Genomic DNA, 19,323 nt, shown 5'->3' on the forward strand with positions numbered 1-19,323 from the left:
AGAGAAGAAATTGGGGTTAAGTGACTTGCCCAGGATCACACAGCTAGGAAATGTCTGAGGTCATATTTGATTGCAAGGCTTCCCATCTCCAGGACTGCCTCTCTATCCACTCAACCACCAGATGCCCCTTGATAATACTTACTAAGTGAGGACTCCTGTTGTTTCAGTGTTGACAAAGGACGATGCCATGAATGCCTTCTAAATTTATACCTTGACTCTGGGGTATAACCTCCAGAAATAAGAAAGTGATAGTTTTGTACGCTGCTATTTTCAAACTAAATCTGGTGTATTCTATTCAGTTCTGGGTGCTGCATTTTAGGAACAACATCAATAAGCAGAGAGTGTTTAGAGGAGGACATCCACCTAGGGGAAGGGCATTAAACCATGCCTTTTGAGCATCACCTGAAGGAACAGATGTTTAGCCTCTGGAAGAGAAGGCTTTAGGTCAGGAGTCAGCAACATATGGCTCTCGAGCCATATCTGACTCTTTTGAGGGCCAGATATGGCTCTTTCTGCAGGAGCCATAAAGTCAATTTTTTTTCAGGTACTGTTACAGGAGCACGCACTATGAGCACTGTACGGCTCTCACAAAATTACATTTTAAAAAATGTGGCGTTTGTGGTTCTCACAGCGAAAAAGGTTGCCATCCCCTGCTTTAGGTGATGTGGAAATTGTCTTTAAATGTTAGAGGAAGGATTAGGCTTGTTCTGCTCGGCTTCAGAGGCCAGAATCAAGAACACTGGACACAGACTGTAAAGAGGAAAATTCAAGCTTAATATAAAAAAAAAATTACAATTAGAACTCTGCAAAAGTGGAAGTGGATAACCACAGTAGAGGTCCTCTATTGTCAGCCAGAAGACTATTTACCAGGTCTTTAGAAAAGGCCATTATTTTCCAGATGTGGGTTAGATGAAATGGCCCCTGAGTCTTCCTCCTATGCTTTCGAAACAGTTAGGTATGTAGTAGGCAAAGGGTAGGGTCAGTTAAAGAAGCCTTCTTGAGGCAGGTTTTGAAGGACTCTGTATTAAATAACAGCAACAATTATAGTAAGATCCTGGGATGCTTTTTGGATAGAGATATCTCAGGGAAACATTATATATTCTGATAGCAGGGAAGAAGGAAGGAAGACAAGCAGCCAGGCAAGATCCCAACACCTCAGTTCTTCAACCTAATTGCTCAGTCGCCTTGGAAAATCATTTACTCGCCCAGCTTTGCCATGTCAAGTGGGATAATCATTAGCATTAGTAGCCGACTTCCTAGGGAGGATGTGAGGGAAAATAAATGAGGGATGCTTTCAGTGCCCTTGGTCATTAGTCATAAAGGTGCTAAGGCAACTCCAGGATGAAGTGTTCTTTTTGACTAGTCTTATTTGAGTATTAAAAAACCTCTGACTTTTAGGGAATACAAATCCCCTATGAAGTGTGAGATCAGTTGAATATGGAGATAGTGGAACTGGAAGCCCCTCTAAAGAATGTCTTCCAACTTCTCTCGCTCTGTATTCAATGTTATGGGGAACACAGGGAAGCATAAGAAGGTTGTTGGCCCCCAGGCACTTTCACTTTAGTTGAAGAAATGGTTCAGCAAGAACAAGACAGTAGGTGAGTACCTCATGAGTACTTACTTGAGTTCCTGGCACTTCTGGCTTGGATGATCAGGGAAGGCTGCTAAGTTTAGTGAGCCTGGAAAGATGGAAAGGTTTCCATAGATAGAGAGGGGTGAATGGGGTTTTCTGTGCAAAAGAAATAGCAGGAGTGAAGGAGCAGAGACTCTTTGTCTCTTCTCCAATCTATCTTCCGTAAGGTTGCCAAGACAGATCAACGTGGGTCATGTTCTTCCCCTTCTCAAAACTTTAGTCACTCCCTATCACCTCTAGAATATAATTATAAGCAACAGAAACAATATTATCAACTTGTTAGTAATAGCACTTTAGGGTTTACAAAGTGCTTTGCATATATCATCTCACAACATATATTATCTTCACAACAACCCTGTGAAATAGGTTTTGTTCTTATTTTTACAGGTGAGGGAACTAAGGCTAAGAAGTGATTTACGGATAGTCACACACCTAGTAAATGTCAGAAGCAGAGTTTGAACTCAAATCTTTCTAATTCCAAGGCTAGCACCCTATCCACCCCATCACCTAGGTGACATAAAAACTTATCAGATTGACTTTTAGAGCCCTTTACAATAGGACTCCAGTCTATTGTTCCAGGCTTATTGCAAATGACTCCCTTTTATTCCATTCAAAATGGCCCATTTTCTGGTTCCCTCACATCAGGGCTCCATCTCCTTCCTTCAAGTCTCTGCAAAAGCTGTTACCAGTGATTGGAATATATTCCCTTTTCACCTTTCCCTCTTCAAATCTTTAGTTTCCTTCAAGGCTTAGATCAACCACCATCTCCCATGGGAAATCTTTCTGGATCCTCTTACGTGTTCAGCCCATTTTTCTCCTCCTCATACATATATTTATTTGATTACATGTTGTATCCCCACCATAGTTTGTAAGCTTCTTGAGGTGAAGGACTGTGTTCATACTGTGTTCATTTTGTGTTATATTCCCCATGTGTTATATAATGCAATAAGAAGGCATATCAGACATTCTAATTGATTTGGATTCAATTGGATAGTGCATATATGTGTTCAGAGGATGATGAGTTTTGCGTGTCAGGGAATAGCAGGAATTATGGGTAGAAATTCAGACTTTTTTTTTCCCAAATGTCTAATATGCAGAAGACCTAGTATAGCACAAATGCTAAGGAATATTAACATTAGCCACTAAGATACAAGAAGACAGAGATTTTTTAGCAGAGGAAGTGAAGGCACTGGAAAGAACGCCAGCTTAGGATTCAGAGGAATTGAGTTCAAATCCTAGCTCTGATGCTTACTTTCATTGTGATAACTAGACAAGTCACAAATCTCCCCAGGCCTCTCCATCTGTACACTGAGTGTAGTAGACTTCTGAAATCCGTTCTAACTAAAAATTCATAATCTTATGATATTATCAAAATGGTTTTCTGGATTGCCTTAGAAACCCTTCCCATTCCCAAATAAACAAATGAACAATTTAATTTAATTTTTAAAAATTATTAAAATGAAAAATAAGTTAAAATATTGCTTTGGATATGTTCTTTAATTATTAGGCAATCTATGATGGTGTTCCTTCTATGTGAAACGTGTGTGTGTGTGTTTGTGTGTATTGAAGCAGGGAGGATACATTTACTACTTACACTGAGGAGGAGAGGGTGTCGGTATGCTGAAAATGTTATATAGGAGACCCCTCAGTTTTTACAGTTTCCAAAGAAAACAATCAGCTAATGGACCGGACTGAATGGAGCCTGGAATTTTGTTAAGCAGTACAGCATCCAAGAAACTAAAATTTGTTTTACTGTGCTGTGCAGAAAAGAGAGGATTGTCTTTACATCCTGCTGCTGCTTCTGCTGCTGCTAAAGACTTGTGCCTTCATCAGAGCCATTTGGGTCCTGAATACTTTTATTCTTAGAAAAGGTAGTGAGTAGTAGCTGCAAAAGAAGGTGGTATCTGGGCCTCCATGGTTTGAAATCCCTGATGTCTAAGGACTTGTGCTTATGTAGGATAGCAATGGAAACAGAGCAGAAAAACCAGGCATTTAGGTTTGGGATGGAAATAGCTCCCCCTTAGAGGCCTTAGGGCCCAAATAGTGGGGGAGATGGAGAAGGCATTTACCATAAACTCAACGTTACCTTCACAGGCACTTGCTTCTTCTCTCTGCTGGGAGAAGGAGCACAAATCTGCTTGGCTGATTTGGTGTCTCCTACAGAAAGGTCAGTGGGTTGAAGAGGAATGAAGGTGTTGCTTCTCAGGGGAAAGAGTGAAAGTCGGTTCTATTTAACCCTGTTCAGTAAACAGCACATTGAGTGGAGGGCTTTGGGAGTGGTGTCATCTATTGGGAATCCATGGGGTAGAATGGAAAGGAGCCATGCAATACAGATTTACATTAGAGCTCTCCCACAGACAACCTGTTCTGTTGTTTCAGTTGTGTGTGACTCTTTGTGACCCCATTTGGGGTTGTCTTGGCAAAGATAATGAGGTGCTTCACCATTTCCTTCTCCAGCTCATTTTTACAGGTAAGGAAACTGAGGCAAATAGGATTAAGTGACTTGCCCAGGGTTACATAGCCAGTAAGTATCTAAGGTCAGATTTGAACTCAAGAAGATGAGTCTACCTGACTCTAGTCCCTGTGCTACTTCTTAGACTTTATAGCACATTGTTTTATATCTCTCTAATGTACATGTAAGACTACCTCTGAGTCTACCTCAGTTCCCTTATCTGTAAAGTGAAAGGATTAGCTGAGATAACCTCTACGGGTCTCATCTGGCTCTGGATCTAATATCTCATATATGTTGCTTTTTAGGGGAAAGGAAAACTTCCTTGTGTTGAATGCCTGAGCATTTATGATTTATATCTTTAACCCTGGCAGTTTGCAAAATAATTCCCCTACCTGTGAAGAGCATTATGAAACTTTAATCATATGTGTCCCTTCAAAGCCATAAGGATCATTAGCTTTATTTGAACTTCCCAAAAGGAAACTAGTTCTTCCAGTTTTCAAAAATCATAAAAGCAATATTTTCAGAACCTCTAATGCAGGGTTTTTTAACCTTTGAACTTCTCCAAAGTCCTTTGAACTCTTTAAAAAAAATTTTGGTGACTGTATTTCAATATAACTGGTTTCCTTTGTAATCCTGTATATTTTATGTTGTGCATTTAAAAATATTATTCCAAAAAAAATTGGTCCATGAGCTTATCTATGGCCAAAAAAGTGACCCTGCCCATAACATGGGTTTTATGATTTCTTTTTTGTTCTCAGCTCAAGTCAGAGAGTAGCTAGCATTTTAATTGTTATCCTATTCTCTTTCAAACTATATTGATATGGTAGTTGATTTTGGGTGGCCCTGAATTCTCTAAGTGTGGGTAGAGACCCCAAAATTATTATTCATACGTAAGCATGTCTTCTTAGAATGGACAGATTGTTATATAAAGCAATTACAAATTAACGGTTGAATGGCAGATACCGTGTGCAGCAGAATCAAATGAACAAATTAAATAATCTTCTATGTGTCTGTACCTCAATTCCAGAGCATTTAACTCTTGCCATAAGTTATAGTGACAAATCTTTCCATTAAAGTTTTGACTAATTTTGTCTAAGTAGAGTAAAATACCTTTCCTAGACTTTTATAATGCAAACAGTGTCTTCTAATAGAGTCAGACCCCTCTAGGTAATGCGATTATTTGTCATGTAAAGAGAGATTAATTAACTTGCTAATTGTTCCTCCTTGCTTTGGCTAGTAGACTTGACATTAGGGGGTTTTTAGGAGTGATACATGTAAGTGTGAGTGTAGGAGGAAAAAAAGTGCCACCCTTCTCTCAGCCTGTGCACATACATTTGAACTGCAGCAGTTCTCAGATTTAGATAATAACCAAGTTGTCTTCAGAAGAAAATAGCAGTTTATAATTGAAAAGCTGAGGGAGCTAAAGCTAGCCTAATAAGGGGTGTTCTTCCCCACAAATTGAAAGCATAGGTAGAAAGATATGCATGAAGCCAAAATGGTAGACCCTCAATTCAGTCCATTTGTAAATACCTGAATTTAGATAAATAGATATTGGAACCTAAGAGCTTGTTGCAGGCAGGTGAGCCTCCATCAAGTTTTACCTTTGTATTTTAAAAGCATTACTGTGAAAAACACAATATAGCCCCATGGAGCGCTGCGCTCCAATGAAGAATGACTGCAGACTGTGTGCCTAATCGACAGGAGGATCAGGGGCTGTTTGTTTAGCCATGATGAGCTGTCAGTGTCTTCTTTCAACTGAATGCTTCTGGAGGTGGAGATGAAAATATCTCCTGACCCTTCATGTGCCTGTGTTGATCCCAAAATGGCCAGAAACACTAGAGCTTTGATGGGAGGTGGCATTAGCATAGAAATAATGGTGCCCAGAAATGCAGCGCTTTTGCTGAGATCTGGACTTACGTGGGAAAATTCCAAGTATGCCATCTCCACACAGTGGTTAAAGAGACAACCTGGATGACAGATTTCACCCTTTGTCCCAAACTAGGATAATTTCGTGAACGAGGCTCTTTCTCTAGTGGCGATGCAAGCTATGATTTTCTTCAATGTTCTGAAGGGTTGAGAAGTCTTATGATTTTCATTCTGTTTGTTTTGCTTTGGTAAAAAGTATAATAATATGAAACTGTAGAATCTTACAGCAAGATAGGACTTTAGAAATCATTTTAGGCCAACCTCCTGCTTAGTTCTCTGTAATATCACTGGCAAATGGTCAACAAATTTTAGTTTAAATATTTCTAGTTGTAGAGACATCACTACTAGCTCAAAATGACTGGTTCAATTATAAGAACAATCTTCATTGTACTGAAATTTGCATGCTTATAAATTCTGCCCATTTGCCCTAGTTCTACTGCATTCAGCTAGCAGAAGACAAAAATCATCTTCCGTCCTCCAGACTAAAGAGTACCAGCTCATTCAACCTTGCCTCATATTCTCTGGTTTCTGTTTCCCTTTGCTGGTTGCCCCTTCTAAATGCTTCTTTATTTTCTCAATTATCCTTTGAAAGGCGCTGTCCACAAAGCCTTTAATTTTGAATGCAAAATTATAGAATCTTGGAGTTAGAAGGGACCTCAAGAGATAAAATTATCTAGCTCCATGTCCTCAAGTTGATGACCATCTAAACTATACAGGACATGTAATCATATATTTAAAGATTTTAAAGGGTGAAAACATTACAGCCTCTCTTAATCACCCATTCTAAGTTCTGTTCATCTCTAATCTTTCACCTTTCACATACCCTTCTGTATGTTCAACTACAGCCTCTTTTGCTTTAATTAAAATCCATTTCCTCTTGATTGATCTTTCACAGGCAGTAAGAACAAATACTTAACATCTTCATCTTATACTTAATTAATTCTCTCTGTAACTCACTCTTCCTCAGGACAAATAACCTAAATTCAAATAATTCTTTATGGTAGGATCTGTTTTCCTCTCTTTCATTATCATTATCAGTTTTCTATATTTCTTAAAAGTAGGCCTATTTCTCTAATGCAGACCATAACTTGTTCACCTTTGCATACCACACTTTCACCTTCCCCAATTCCACAGTGGCTTGCTTTTTTCCCCATAGGAGCATTTCTGGCTCATTGTAAACTTGTAGTTGAACGTGACCCTAATCCTTCTTTAGTTTTTTACATTAATGGCTAATCTATTTCCCTTTATCCTGTATTCTTAAGCTTAGTAGTTTTTTGTTTTTTTGTTTTTGCTTTTTGTTTTAATTAGTATGAGATCTACCTTATTGGATTTCATCCTGATCTCATTGACTATCTTGCAGATCCAGGGAGGTCATTTTGAATTTTATTTCTGTCACTAGAGTATCAGAAAATCCCTCTCATCTAGTTCAGCTTGTAGATTTGATGAACATATTCTCAATTCCTTCATTTAGATTTTCTTTATATTGAATAGAGCATACCCTAAAGCTGGTCCTTGTGTGACGCCATTCAATATGTCTTGTTGACTTGAAAATGAAAAATTGATAACAATTGTTCATCAGAATTTTAATATAACAAGTTTTATAGAACATTTACTCACCAGTATCAAATCATGGTGTCGAAGAGCTTACATATATGGGGCCTTAATTTTCAGGTGAGTTCCTTTGCAGATATTTTTTTCATGGATGCCTTCATTTTAGAAATTTCTTCCATCAGAGGTCAAATGGTGCTTCCCAACCAAGATGGAGATCTGATGGGTTTGTAAATATGCTTTCTTAATATGAAACATTCACCTGAGGAATACAGGTCATAAGAAAGCAATGAGATCAAGGCTTGGAAGAGAGAGACATATATGCACCCCAAGTAGTTTCTGTCTAAGAGAGTGAATTTTGGTAAAAATCACTTTGCCCTCATAAACTCATCACTCTTGATTTGGAAGGTGAAGAGGCTAATGCTACCTGGCCCTATGATTCTTGTGGATGGAAATAAATAGCTGCTGGCTATGGCATACATTGAAATAAAGAACTCTCTTCCTCCCATCCCTTTTTTTTTTTTAAACACTTAACCTTGTCTTAGGGTTGACACTAAATATTGGTTCTGAGGCAGTAGTGTGGTCAGGGCGAGGCAATTGGGGTTAAGTGACTTGTCCAGGGTCACACAGCTAGGAAGTATCTGAGGCCCAAGTGAACCTAGGACCTCCTGATTCCAGGCATGACTCTCTTGTCAACCAAGTCACCCAAGTTGTCCCTTTGCTGTCATTTTTTAATGATCATTCTAAGGGGTGCAATCAATGCTGCATATTGGAGGAAGAAGTAGCTAGTTGGCACAGTGCCTGGAGTCAGAATGATTCATCTTCCTGAGTTGAAATCTAACCTCAGACACTTCCTAGCTGGGTGACCCTGGGCAAGTTACTTAACCCTGTTTGCCTCAGTTTCTTTATCTATGAAATGAGCTGGAGAAGGAAATGGCAAGCCACTCCAGTACTTTTGCTAAGAAAACCCCAAATGGGATCATGAAGAATCGGACTCCACTGTAAAACCACCAAACTACTGAAAATATAGAAGGAAAGGCATCCTCCTCCAAGACCAAGGCCTTTCAGTTCATTTCTGAAATGAGAAACACATTTGCCCAGAAAAGGAATCGAATTTCCCCTGTCTCTTTCAGTTGCCTGGGATTACTTTTCAGCCCTTACAGTACAGGCACCTATTAAGGAAAGGGCTGAAATGACCAATTCCTTAGAAATCAAGACAGAAACAGATAATTTAGGAACCAATAAACTTTTATGGAAGGCTGTTTGCTCTCCATTTGCAGACAGTTCTCAGGACGCTCAAAGCACAGGAATACTCTCTGTAGTACACTGGCTACCAGAGCAGAATGAATAGCGCAATGTTATTTTTATGTGATTTCAGAAAAAGGAATAAGGGGTAAGGTGGATCTTGATGAAAAAGAAAGACAAAAGGAAGTGAACAGATTGAACACATAGAATAAAATGGGGTGGGGGACTCCCATGGATAGGACACCAATGTAGGGGGAATCAAGTTTGGGGAAATAAATGCATTTGTAGCTTGAGAAAGGTCTCCTGGAAGGATCTAGTAATTGCTCTGGTTAAATGGGGCTGAAGCTGGGTACCTTTGAATAAGAAAAGGAAGCTAGAAAGAGGGGCTGTTTAAACTTATAATTGACTAGTCTCTCCTTTTTATATTATCACTCATTGCTTATTCTCCAAAGTACAATAAAGTTCTGATGCCGGGCCAAGAGTATATGCCTTCGTATGTGTAGGAGGCAACCTTAAAACCCATTCAGAGCAAATAGAAAATTGCTTTTTTTTTTTTTTTAAGATTTCCTCTGAAAGACACATATCCCTTCCCATAGGGTATATTCAGCACTACTCAATTTATCTGTGTCAGAAACATGGAGGCTTGGATTGATTCTAGTGCAAATTGAAGCTCTGGTTTCAGTCTGGATGCATGGGACATGATGCTTTGTCCACCAGCCACTTTCTCTGGTTCAGCATTTGAATTCTAATATGTTTCGATGCTTTCACCATTCAGACAGTCCTTGCCTGAGCCAGGAAGTACATTTTTTGATCAAATCTCACAATAATATGGGAAGATAGAAAAGATTAATGCCTGCTGATAATCCACAGTGCCAGAGCACAGGATGTAGAAGGGAATTTAATAATCTGTGAAATGATGACAGAACCACATGGCTTGATTTTCAGTTGTCTCCCTCATGTGTTTGTTTCCAACCCAGGGTGAGTTTCGATGAGGGGAGCTCCTGGGACAAGTATGGTTTTACTTCGGCTCCACTCTTCGTGGATGGGTCTCTGGTGGATCCAGGTGTGGAATCACAGATAATGACGTGAGTACTGCTGATGGTTTGCAGCAGAAACCTAGACAACCTGAGTTTTAACCCCTATCTGGTCACTGACTTGCTCTGTGACCTCAGTTCTCAATATTTTTTCAGACCTCAATCCCCCATCCATAAAAATGGAGTAATAACAGCTGCTATGTTTGCCTCGTTGGGCTATATTGAGGACCAAAGGAAAGCATTTTGAGGAAATTAAAGAAAGAATTAAATATCAGGCATTGTGGTAAATTCCCATTTTATCTAACGCATTTCAGTTCAACAAAGGCCCATAAAGCTTAGATAACTGGATTCTTTTTTTCCCCCTTGTATTAGTTGTAATGCAAACTATATGACAGAAACAAGCTGAAATCAAGGATTTTTAAATTTCCTTACTATACACAAGATCTATTGAATCAGTCCAACCTCTTATACTTCTGTCAGATAAAGAGCATACACTCATAAATTTACAGCTGAAACAAATATCAGGGACCATTGAGTATGACTTCCTCATTTTCCAGATGAAAAACCTGAGATTTAGCAAAATTAAATGACTTGCCCAGAGTCACATAGTCTCCAAAGCAGGGCTTGAACCAAGTTTTTCTTGAGAGCAAGCTAAGTAATCTGGCCTGCAAAATATTGAGGTGTCATCTGGTTTTTCAGATATTTCATTATTTCTAATGAAATTCCATGTAACTTGGGGAGGCATATTAGATTCAGAGTCAGAAAATCTATTTTAGAATCCTTGTTTTTTGACTTGCTGCCTATGTAACCTTGGGGAAATCTCTGGGACTCAGTTTCCTTATCTGTAAAATTTGGGGCCTGGGGAAGAGAGATGGATTAGTTAGCCCCTGGAGTTCCTTAAAGTTTTACATTTGTGATTTGGCATTAAATTAAATATTTTGCTGTGTATTCATATTCTTTGGAAGTTGTTCACCTGTGTTGGAGGGGGAAAGCCTATGCTAGAGTTGATAACTTTCAGGTAACTAGACTATATAATTAATCATATGGGACAACAATGGCATCATGAAGAAGCAAGATCTTATACAATGTCCCAAAAGACTATAATTTTGAACTGTTAGAGTATAGTAGTTAAGGTTTTCCATTTCAAATGTAATAAAACTTTTGGGACATCCCATATCACTTTTTTTTTTTCCATTTAAACCCTTACCTTCTGTCTTGGTGTCAATACTGTGTATTGGCTCCAAGGCAGAAGAGTGGTAAGGGTAGGCAATGGGGGTCAAGTGACTTGCCCAGGGTCACACAGCTGGGAAGTGTCTAAGGCCAGATTTGAACCTAGGATCTCCCGTCTCTAGGCCTGGTTCTCAATCCACTGAGCTACCCAGCTGCCCCTCATATCACTTTCTAATGACAAATGTACATTGAGGAGAGACAAAAGGAAAGGCAAGAAATGACTAGAAGTTGAATTTCTTTAGGAGACCTTCGTTCAGATAGCTATTAAGGACAATTGCATTAAGGTATTAGCTGGAATTAGATAATTGGAGAATAAACTTGGACAATTAGGGCCTGATATATGAGGAAATCAAGAGTAAAAGAATGGGATGGGTTGATATAAAATGCTTTTTTTAGGAGCCTCCATGAAGAGAATAGGCATGGCACACATGTGGTTTATCATGGTATTTAGCAGAAAGAATTAGCAAAGATAACTGAAGGACTTCAGTTTTAGCAAGTGAAAAGGGCAAAGGGAAATGTTCCAGTGACCTTCAGAGAGTGTACTATGCTTATGCTCATTCCAGTGCCAAGCAGAAATTACTGGCATATAAAGTACAGAGTTTGTGTGTTGCTTTTTTCTTTTAATAAGGACAGGTGAAAGTTTTGGAAGATACTTTGCTGTTCTCCAGCTTATCAGTATAAAGTATTATTGGAAAGAATGGAAGCTGTACATTGAGATAAACAGGGGAAAATGTCAGAAGAGAATCCTAGTCTATTTTGGGATGTTGGCAAGTGAAAGAACTTGACAGGAAGATAGAATGGGGGAAAAAAGATCATGAAAACACTGAGACTGGGGAATGACTTTAAGATGGTTTCAGTAGAGGGTAGATCTAGACTCTCTAAGGAGATTACACCTTCTCATATTCCATATAGTAATAATGAAGTTCCTTCTAGGCAAGAGGACACCTAACAAGTGTTCTTCACAGAAAGAAGAGATGAGTCATTAAGATTTCTTAGCTCCCTGCTGAGGGCTGGCCCTATGTAAAATTGAAATGTGGTGGAAAGCCTCATAACACTTACAACATCACTTACAACTTGTGTGGATGTCAGAAGACAACATATTTAGGTATTTTGAATTCTTAGCTAAAAAACTGAAAACCTTAGCAGGCACAGGTAAGCTTTTCACAACTACTTCTACTTAATTAGCTAAGGAAAGTAAACAGCTGATTGAGAAGATAGTATTAGAAAATGGGAAATGAATTTCTGGATAAGGCTCAAGATATTAGAATAACAGACTCTGGGCCAGGGATGGAGCGTATCTGAGTAAAATGTTAACAAGTTCCAGGAAGAGACATTTAATGTGGGATAGATGAACTCTCTTTGGGATTAGAGGACTTGGGCTTGGATCTCTGTTCTATTTACTACTCATGTGTCCTTGGGAAGTTCACTTTAACTCTCTGGGACTCAGTCTTCTCTAAAATAAAGACATTTAATAAAGTTTCTCCTAATTACAAATGTAGTGGATGTTTTCTCCTATAGATTGAAGATATGTTAAAGAAGATTTTATACTGACAATGGATGGGAATGGAGAAAGCCTGCCTCTGTATACTTTTTGTTAAACCCAGTAGTATTGGATTATGTTTGATGTATGATGCATATGGATTATATATAATGTGAAAGTAAAGGAGTGGAAATGCCCAGTAATTTACAAGCAATGTTATCTATAAAGAGGAAAAATAGTAATACTCATTGACTCAGATAAATGCACAGAAATGAATAATAAAGAGAACTAAATGCCTTTAAGAAAGGAAATAAAATTGACCTCCAGACTTGACTCTAAGTGATTCATAAGTAGAACATAGCAATATAACATTATACCTTATTCACAAAGGAACAGTGTATTCTCATTATGCTACATATACTTGTCTGAGGATAACCTCGAATGACATGGAAGAAAAACATCATGAGAGACATTTGACTTAGGATCAAGAGAGGAAGAAACACAGCAAAATTGTGGTTGCCATGCACTAAAGACAGCCCAGTCAGAAGCAGGGAGTGCATGATGAGGTCCAAAAATGGTTCACAAATCTTACATGGAGACTTGATATGGAAGAGGATTTTGACTGTACACACATCTGTTTGAATTTTATCTCTGCTAAAAACAGGTCATTTAAAAATTATTGACTTGCCTAGATAATAATCTTATTTTTCAAAACATAGAGGAGGCAGTAAAAGGAACTGCTGTCATGGAACAAAAAGAAGGGAATCATTCCTAAACTAGGTGAGAATGAAACTTTACAAGAAGGTGTAGGGTTTACGTTAGGTGATTATTTTAAAATAACAAAAGGAGAAAAACCAAGCAGAGTGTGATTTATACACTAGATTTCAGGAGAGTGGAATTAAGTGTTCAGAGGAAAAAAGAGGTAAGTTCATATGTTCAAGGATTCCACAAGGGATTCAGACTAAGAAGAATAGGATGCCCTCAAGTATATTCTAGCAGTACAAATCAAAATCATTCCTATGAGGAATAAAATGGGTGTCCATCTAAAGAGACCAATGTAATCTCTTCACCTAAACAGTCATTAAATTCTCACTCTGCTAGGTTCTGGAAATAAAAAGAAAAAGTGACATTGTCCTTGTCATGAAGAATTAAACCTTAAGATTAATGAGTGGTGTGGACGGTACATAAGTAAATGTGATGTTGCCTCTGTTACAAAACAAAATCACAAAGAAAACCTAGCCAAAGTGCTGTGACAAGTTTAGACAGAGATGGCCCATGGATAGTAGGACAGGCTTCTTAGAGGACCTAACATCGAAGATGGGTTTTGATGGAAGTGAAGGATGGAAACAAAGGGAGGGGTCTGTCCCAAGGACAGAGCTCTGCATGAGAGATATGGGGACAAGAGAGGGCAAAATAACAAAGGAGGAAAGAGATTAGTCCTATTTGGCTGGGTACACTCAATGCACAGAAGGGAATAGCATGGGCATAAGACTGGAGAATTCATTAAGTTACAGCCAAACTATGGAGGAAAGGGAATGTCAGGGTTGGTCATTTCAGTTGTATATGGCAATGGGGAGTCATTGAGGCTTTATGAGTAGAGGAGTGACATGATTATTATAGCAGTCTATTAGGAAGATTTCTCAGGCGGTGGTGTGTAGATCAGAATAGAGTCAAGAATTGAGAGTGAATCAGAAGATTCCAGCTCCTAAGAAGTAGCATTGATTTTTTAGCTCCTTTTAGAAGGATGCCTCCAAAGAAAGAAGGCATAACTGACATTATCAGAGAAGACCAACTTAGAGTAAAAAGTTTTGCAGTGAAATGACCTTGCTTTATCCTGAAAAAAGGTGACCTTTTGGCCTGTAGATTTCTTCCCTGTTCTGTACATTGTATGGAATTCATAGAATATAGGCCACAAAGTCAAGGAAACAGGGGTTCAATCCTACCTCCAACACTAGCTGTGTGACCATAAACAATTCATTTTCTTAGATTTCAATTTCTGCATCAATAAAACAGAGATTAAAATGCCTGTTTCCTCACGTCATGACTTTGTTGTAAAGCTGGACCAATATAATCTATACAAAGTACTTTGCAAACTTTGAAGCACCCTAAAAACACAAGTTATTATTCTTATGTTCACATTGATCCAAGTTTTTGAACCCTTATTTATTATCAATTCTAATATAGAAGAGTGGCAAGGGCTAGGCAATCAGGGTTAAGTGACATGCCAGTGGAGTTTATTTATATTAGGGGCTGGGTTTCAGGTAGATTGGTAAAGGACCAGTGTAGCTCAATCTCTCTGAAGGCTTCCTGTGAGGGAACGACTGTAGATCTGTTGGGGAGGGTTAGTTAATGAATATTAGATAAGTTTATTCAAACTCCCTTTCCTACCTTTCCTTACTTTAATAAACCAAACCATTCCTGTGTTTGTTACCTCTGCCTAGACTGTATTTGTTAGCCTGTCATCTATATTCTGTTGGCTTTCCCAAAATCTGTGTTATCTTCTGTTACTAGCCCTGAGTAACCATTTAGACCTATTATTTAGACACACAGCTAGAAAGTGTCTGAGACCAGATTTGAACTTGGGTCTTCCTGACTCAAGGCCTGATGCTCTATTTACTATGCTACCTAGTTGCTCCCTTCCTATAATTTTTATTAAAAACCCTTACCTTTCATCTTAGAATCAATACTGTATATTGGATCCAAGGAAGAAGAGCAGTAAGGACTAAGCAATGGGGGTTAAGTGACTTGCCCAGGGTCACAAAGCTAGAAAGTATCTGAGGCCAGATTTAAACCTGCCTCTAGATATGACTCTCAATTCACTGAGCCTCCCATAATTTTGAAAAAGGGTTCAAATCTCTTAGCAACATTCCATGCTCTTTCACTCATTTAGACCCTAGTAATGGAAAGACTATTCCTAAGACTGTTTCCCAACATACATTAAGGAATCTAGTTACAGGAAGAAATCCCACATTGTTAGAGCAAAACAACTTTATAATAACTCCTTGACTCCATAATTTCTCTTCTCCAAAGGCATTTCTTATATAAGAGCCTAATATAGTATACAGCTGTCCAAAGAGGTACGATAAATGAATGAGTGAATGAATGAAAAAAAAACCCAATTTCTTTACTTGTGCCCAGTACTGTGTGAAGCATGGGGGATAAATAGAATGACCTCTCAATGAGCTCACCTTCTAAATGGGGGAAATGGTATCTAGGAGGACAAGAACACATCAGTAGATGGAAGGACTACGTTGGTCCTAAGGATGAAGCCGTCAGGATTGTTGTCAAGGTCCAGGGTTTCTAAGGGTGCTTCCGTGGGTCAGATGTCACTGCCTGGTAGTCAGGAGGACGGAGGATCAGGGCAAATGCTAAGGTCCTTCCTCCCTCCTCTCCCATCTCCCCTTCCCACAATGACCCCCATTCACCGCCCCGATCCAGAGTCTCTGCCTGGTCAGAGGACTGACATTCTACTCTTTGCAGTCCTCTTTGCCTCATCCTAATTTGGACTCCTTTTAATATTCAGGCTGGAGTGAAGTTGTTTGAGGTCAACATTACCCAGGTTTTATGCCACTTCCTGGCAGATCAGGATTATGCTGATCTGAGCCTTCCTCCCATCTCACAGACCCAATTTGGCATGCATCGCTATGTATTCAGCTTTATCTGAGCTGATTTTATGTTTCTCCTGGGCATCCCTTTGAACAATACCATAGATACACTAATCCTTGCATGACCTGGAATTCCCTGGCAAGTTTCAGGCAATAGTTTAAGTTCTCTGTTAGTCTAATCTCAAACGTTAATCATTTCTTTTCAGCTTCAGATACGGTGCAGTAGGCAGGGTGGCGATGAGAGGTCACATTGTGGTTCAAACCATTTACCCAAGGGATGAGTTAACGCGCCTGTTTACCTTTTCTCCCACTGAGATTTGTAATAAGTTTGGCGCACCGCTCCCAGGTCTCTTCCACCTTAGTCTGAAACCTATTTTAATGTTATTAAGTGGAACAGGACCCATGATATCATTATGAAGGAGCCTGGGAAGGCAGAGGCAGTTTGAGTTCTCTTTCTTGCCTTTGATTGTCTTTTATTCTTGACATTATTTTAGAAAACTTAAAAAATGTTTTGTTTTCATTTAGATGGGGAGATGCCCTGTCCTCACCACCCTAGAGGTTCTTCCTAGAATAAGGGTACAGAAGCACCATTAGTGAATGTCATATATCACCACCAAGAGATCTGTTGGGCCAGCCCAATCCCTCACAGCTGCAGGGAGCTCTGGGTCCAGCATCCGGAGACCCTGGCCATGCTTTCTGTCCCAACTCCAGACCTAAAACTGGATTGGAAATTATATTAACCCAGAGGCCTGAACAGTGACTCCCAAAACCAACAGGAAAGAGAGGTTGGAGGCTAAAAAACCAATGAACACAATAGGCTCTACTCAAGATAAGAGAGCAGTTTTTATCCTTGAGGGCCAATCTTATTCCTCTTAAGGGGTCATGATGGGGTATGGGCTCTGTTGATCATCAGTAACCTTGTGGAAGAATAGAATATACATTTTTTTCTGTATTATTTTACTTCTTTCTCCCTCCATGTAGAAACCTTCCTTGGAAGGGAACAAAATGATCTGGTTAATTTATTCATACTAAAGTGCTGTTGACTTGTTGTATGAGCTTTAGGGGAGAGACTCTTTTTTTTTTTAAACCTTTACCTTCCTTCTTAGAATTGATACTGTGTTTTGGTTCCAAGGCAGAAGAGTGGGGAATAAATGACTTGCCCAGGGTCACACAGCTAGAAGTATCTGAGTTAGAGTTGAACCCAGGACCTCCTGTCTCTAGGTATAGTTCTGTATACACTGACCCCAGGAGCCACCTACCTCCAAGGCATTCATTTTTAAAGAGGAGGCTCAGAGAGTCCGGTGTTTCACATTAGTAAAAGAAACTTGGGACTGGCACTTGGTCAGGAGAAACAGGATCAGACATTTTGCTTTTTCTACCTTGATCTTTCCAGTGTTCCATGGAAAACAGTCACCATATATTAGGTAACATGTAATCAAGTGCTAGCTTGACTAAGACGTTAGCATTTACTCTGCACTAAGACACTGTGCTAAACACTACACATCTCGCTGGATCCTCATGACCATCCTATTTAGCCTAGAGAAGAGGGTGGTGGAGTCAGGATGGGGGAATGGGGCACCATTTGTGGTGGTTGCCATTTAGTTATTTTTCAGTTGTGTCTTACTCTTCGTGACCATTTGGGGTTTTCTTGGCAAAAATACTGGAGTGGTTTGCCATCCCCTTTTTCAGCTCATTTCAAAAATGAGGAAACTGAGGCCAACAGGGTTAAGTGACTTGCCCAGGATCACAAAGCTAGTAAGTATCTAAGGTCAAATTTGAACTCAGGAAAATGAGTCTCATTGACTCCAGACCTTATAATCTTTCCACTATGTCACTTCCTTTTGGATGTAAGGAAATGTTTATAATTAATTAGAGCTATTCCAAAGAGAATCTATTGCTTTAAAAATATACACACATATACAAAACATGAATATTCTTATATTAAAAAAATTAACTCACTGGACAGGAAGTCAGGAAGATAACTGTGTGACCCTAAGCAACTCATTTAATCTCTCTCAGACTCATTTTCTTTATCTGTAAAATAGGAATAATAGTAGCACCTACTTCAGAGGGTCATTGTGGATCAAATGAGGTAAACATATGTATAACACTTCGCAAAACTTAAAGTACTATATAAATATAATTACAATTAATAATAATAAACAATAAAATTCTATTATGTGCAACTTGTTTTTTTCAAGTTTATGTTAAATTTATCCCATCAGTCATAGTACTTCTCTGTTCATCTGTGCCCACTTTTGAACTTCTATTTTCATGTCTTAGAAAACTAATCCGAGTCTGTCAAGCAAAACCTAGATGACTTGTCCAGTACGCTGTGTAGGGCTTCTCCATCAGGTTGGTGTGGGACTGGAGGTCTCTGAGGTCTCTTTCAGTCCATAGACTGTGATTTGGATAGCTGCTGTTACCGTGACTCACAGTAAAAGCCCAGAGCTTAGAGATATGGGGAACGGGAAGTGTGTTATGGGTAGTTTTTTGTTTTTTTTGTTTTTTTTTTCCCTGAGAGACATATTGAAGAAAATGGAATTGTAATTGGAAATTCTTCCTGCATGACATTGACTGGCTTCCTTTATCTTAAGTAAAAAATTCACCAAGTTCCCACTATTTACAGAGGCCAAATGTCTCTATGGCATCTAGCTTCATCTTCTGAAACTCCAGCTGGGAGAGGGAGGTAGCATTTGAGGGAAGGGGGAAACGGTCCCTGCCTCAGAGGCATGAGATTTGCTTACTCATCTTGCTATTTCTGCTTCCTTCCCTTCAAATGTTATTATCTCAACGTTTCAGTGAACTTGGCATGGAATATCCAGTGTTCCCCAATTTCCCCTTGCCTATTACTAATTCATGAGGAGATGCATAGATTCAGATTGCTTTCAGTGCTGAGGTAAGGACTTGCAGATAACAGCCTGGAGGGTCATTTATTCAGTAGTTTGGTCGAATGGACAGGTATTATTGGCTCACTTCATTATGTCCCTGAGGGCTGTTTGTCTCTTCCATGGCCATTTTAAAGATATCCATGATTCATTCAACTCCTAACCTCAGCCCAGAGGTGGCCCTGGTTTGGGGAATCAGACAGGAGGGCAACACAGATGCAGCCTATATGGTATTAGCAGTTTAAAGAAAGGAGAGGAGTATAGGCTGCATTGATTATAGTG

The 19,323-nt window shown here is 39.2% G+C and overlaps 1 protein-coding gene across 1 annotated transcript in view; it reads left to right on the plus strand.

Moving 5' to 3' along the window:
- Positions 1–19,323, plus strand: part of SORCS3 (sortilin related VPS10 domain containing receptor 3) — a 690,838-nt gene that overhangs the window by 591,055 nt on the left and 80,460 nt on the right. Inside the window, exon 14 of the mRNA XM_044660176.1 lies at positions 9,782–9,889. Coding sequence (XP_044516111.1) covers positions 9,782–9,889 — 108 coding nt within the window. The remainder of the gene's footprint in view (positions 1–9,781; positions 9,890–19,323) is intronic.

Source organism: Gracilinanus agilis, chromosome 2 (genome assembly GCF_016433145.1).
Source record: "Gracilinanus agilis isolate LMUSP501 chromosome 2, AgileGrace, whole genome shotgun sequence".
Taxonomy (NCBI): domain Eukaryota; kingdom Metazoa; phylum Chordata; class Mammalia; order Didelphimorphia; family Didelphidae; genus Gracilinanus; species Gracilinanus agilis.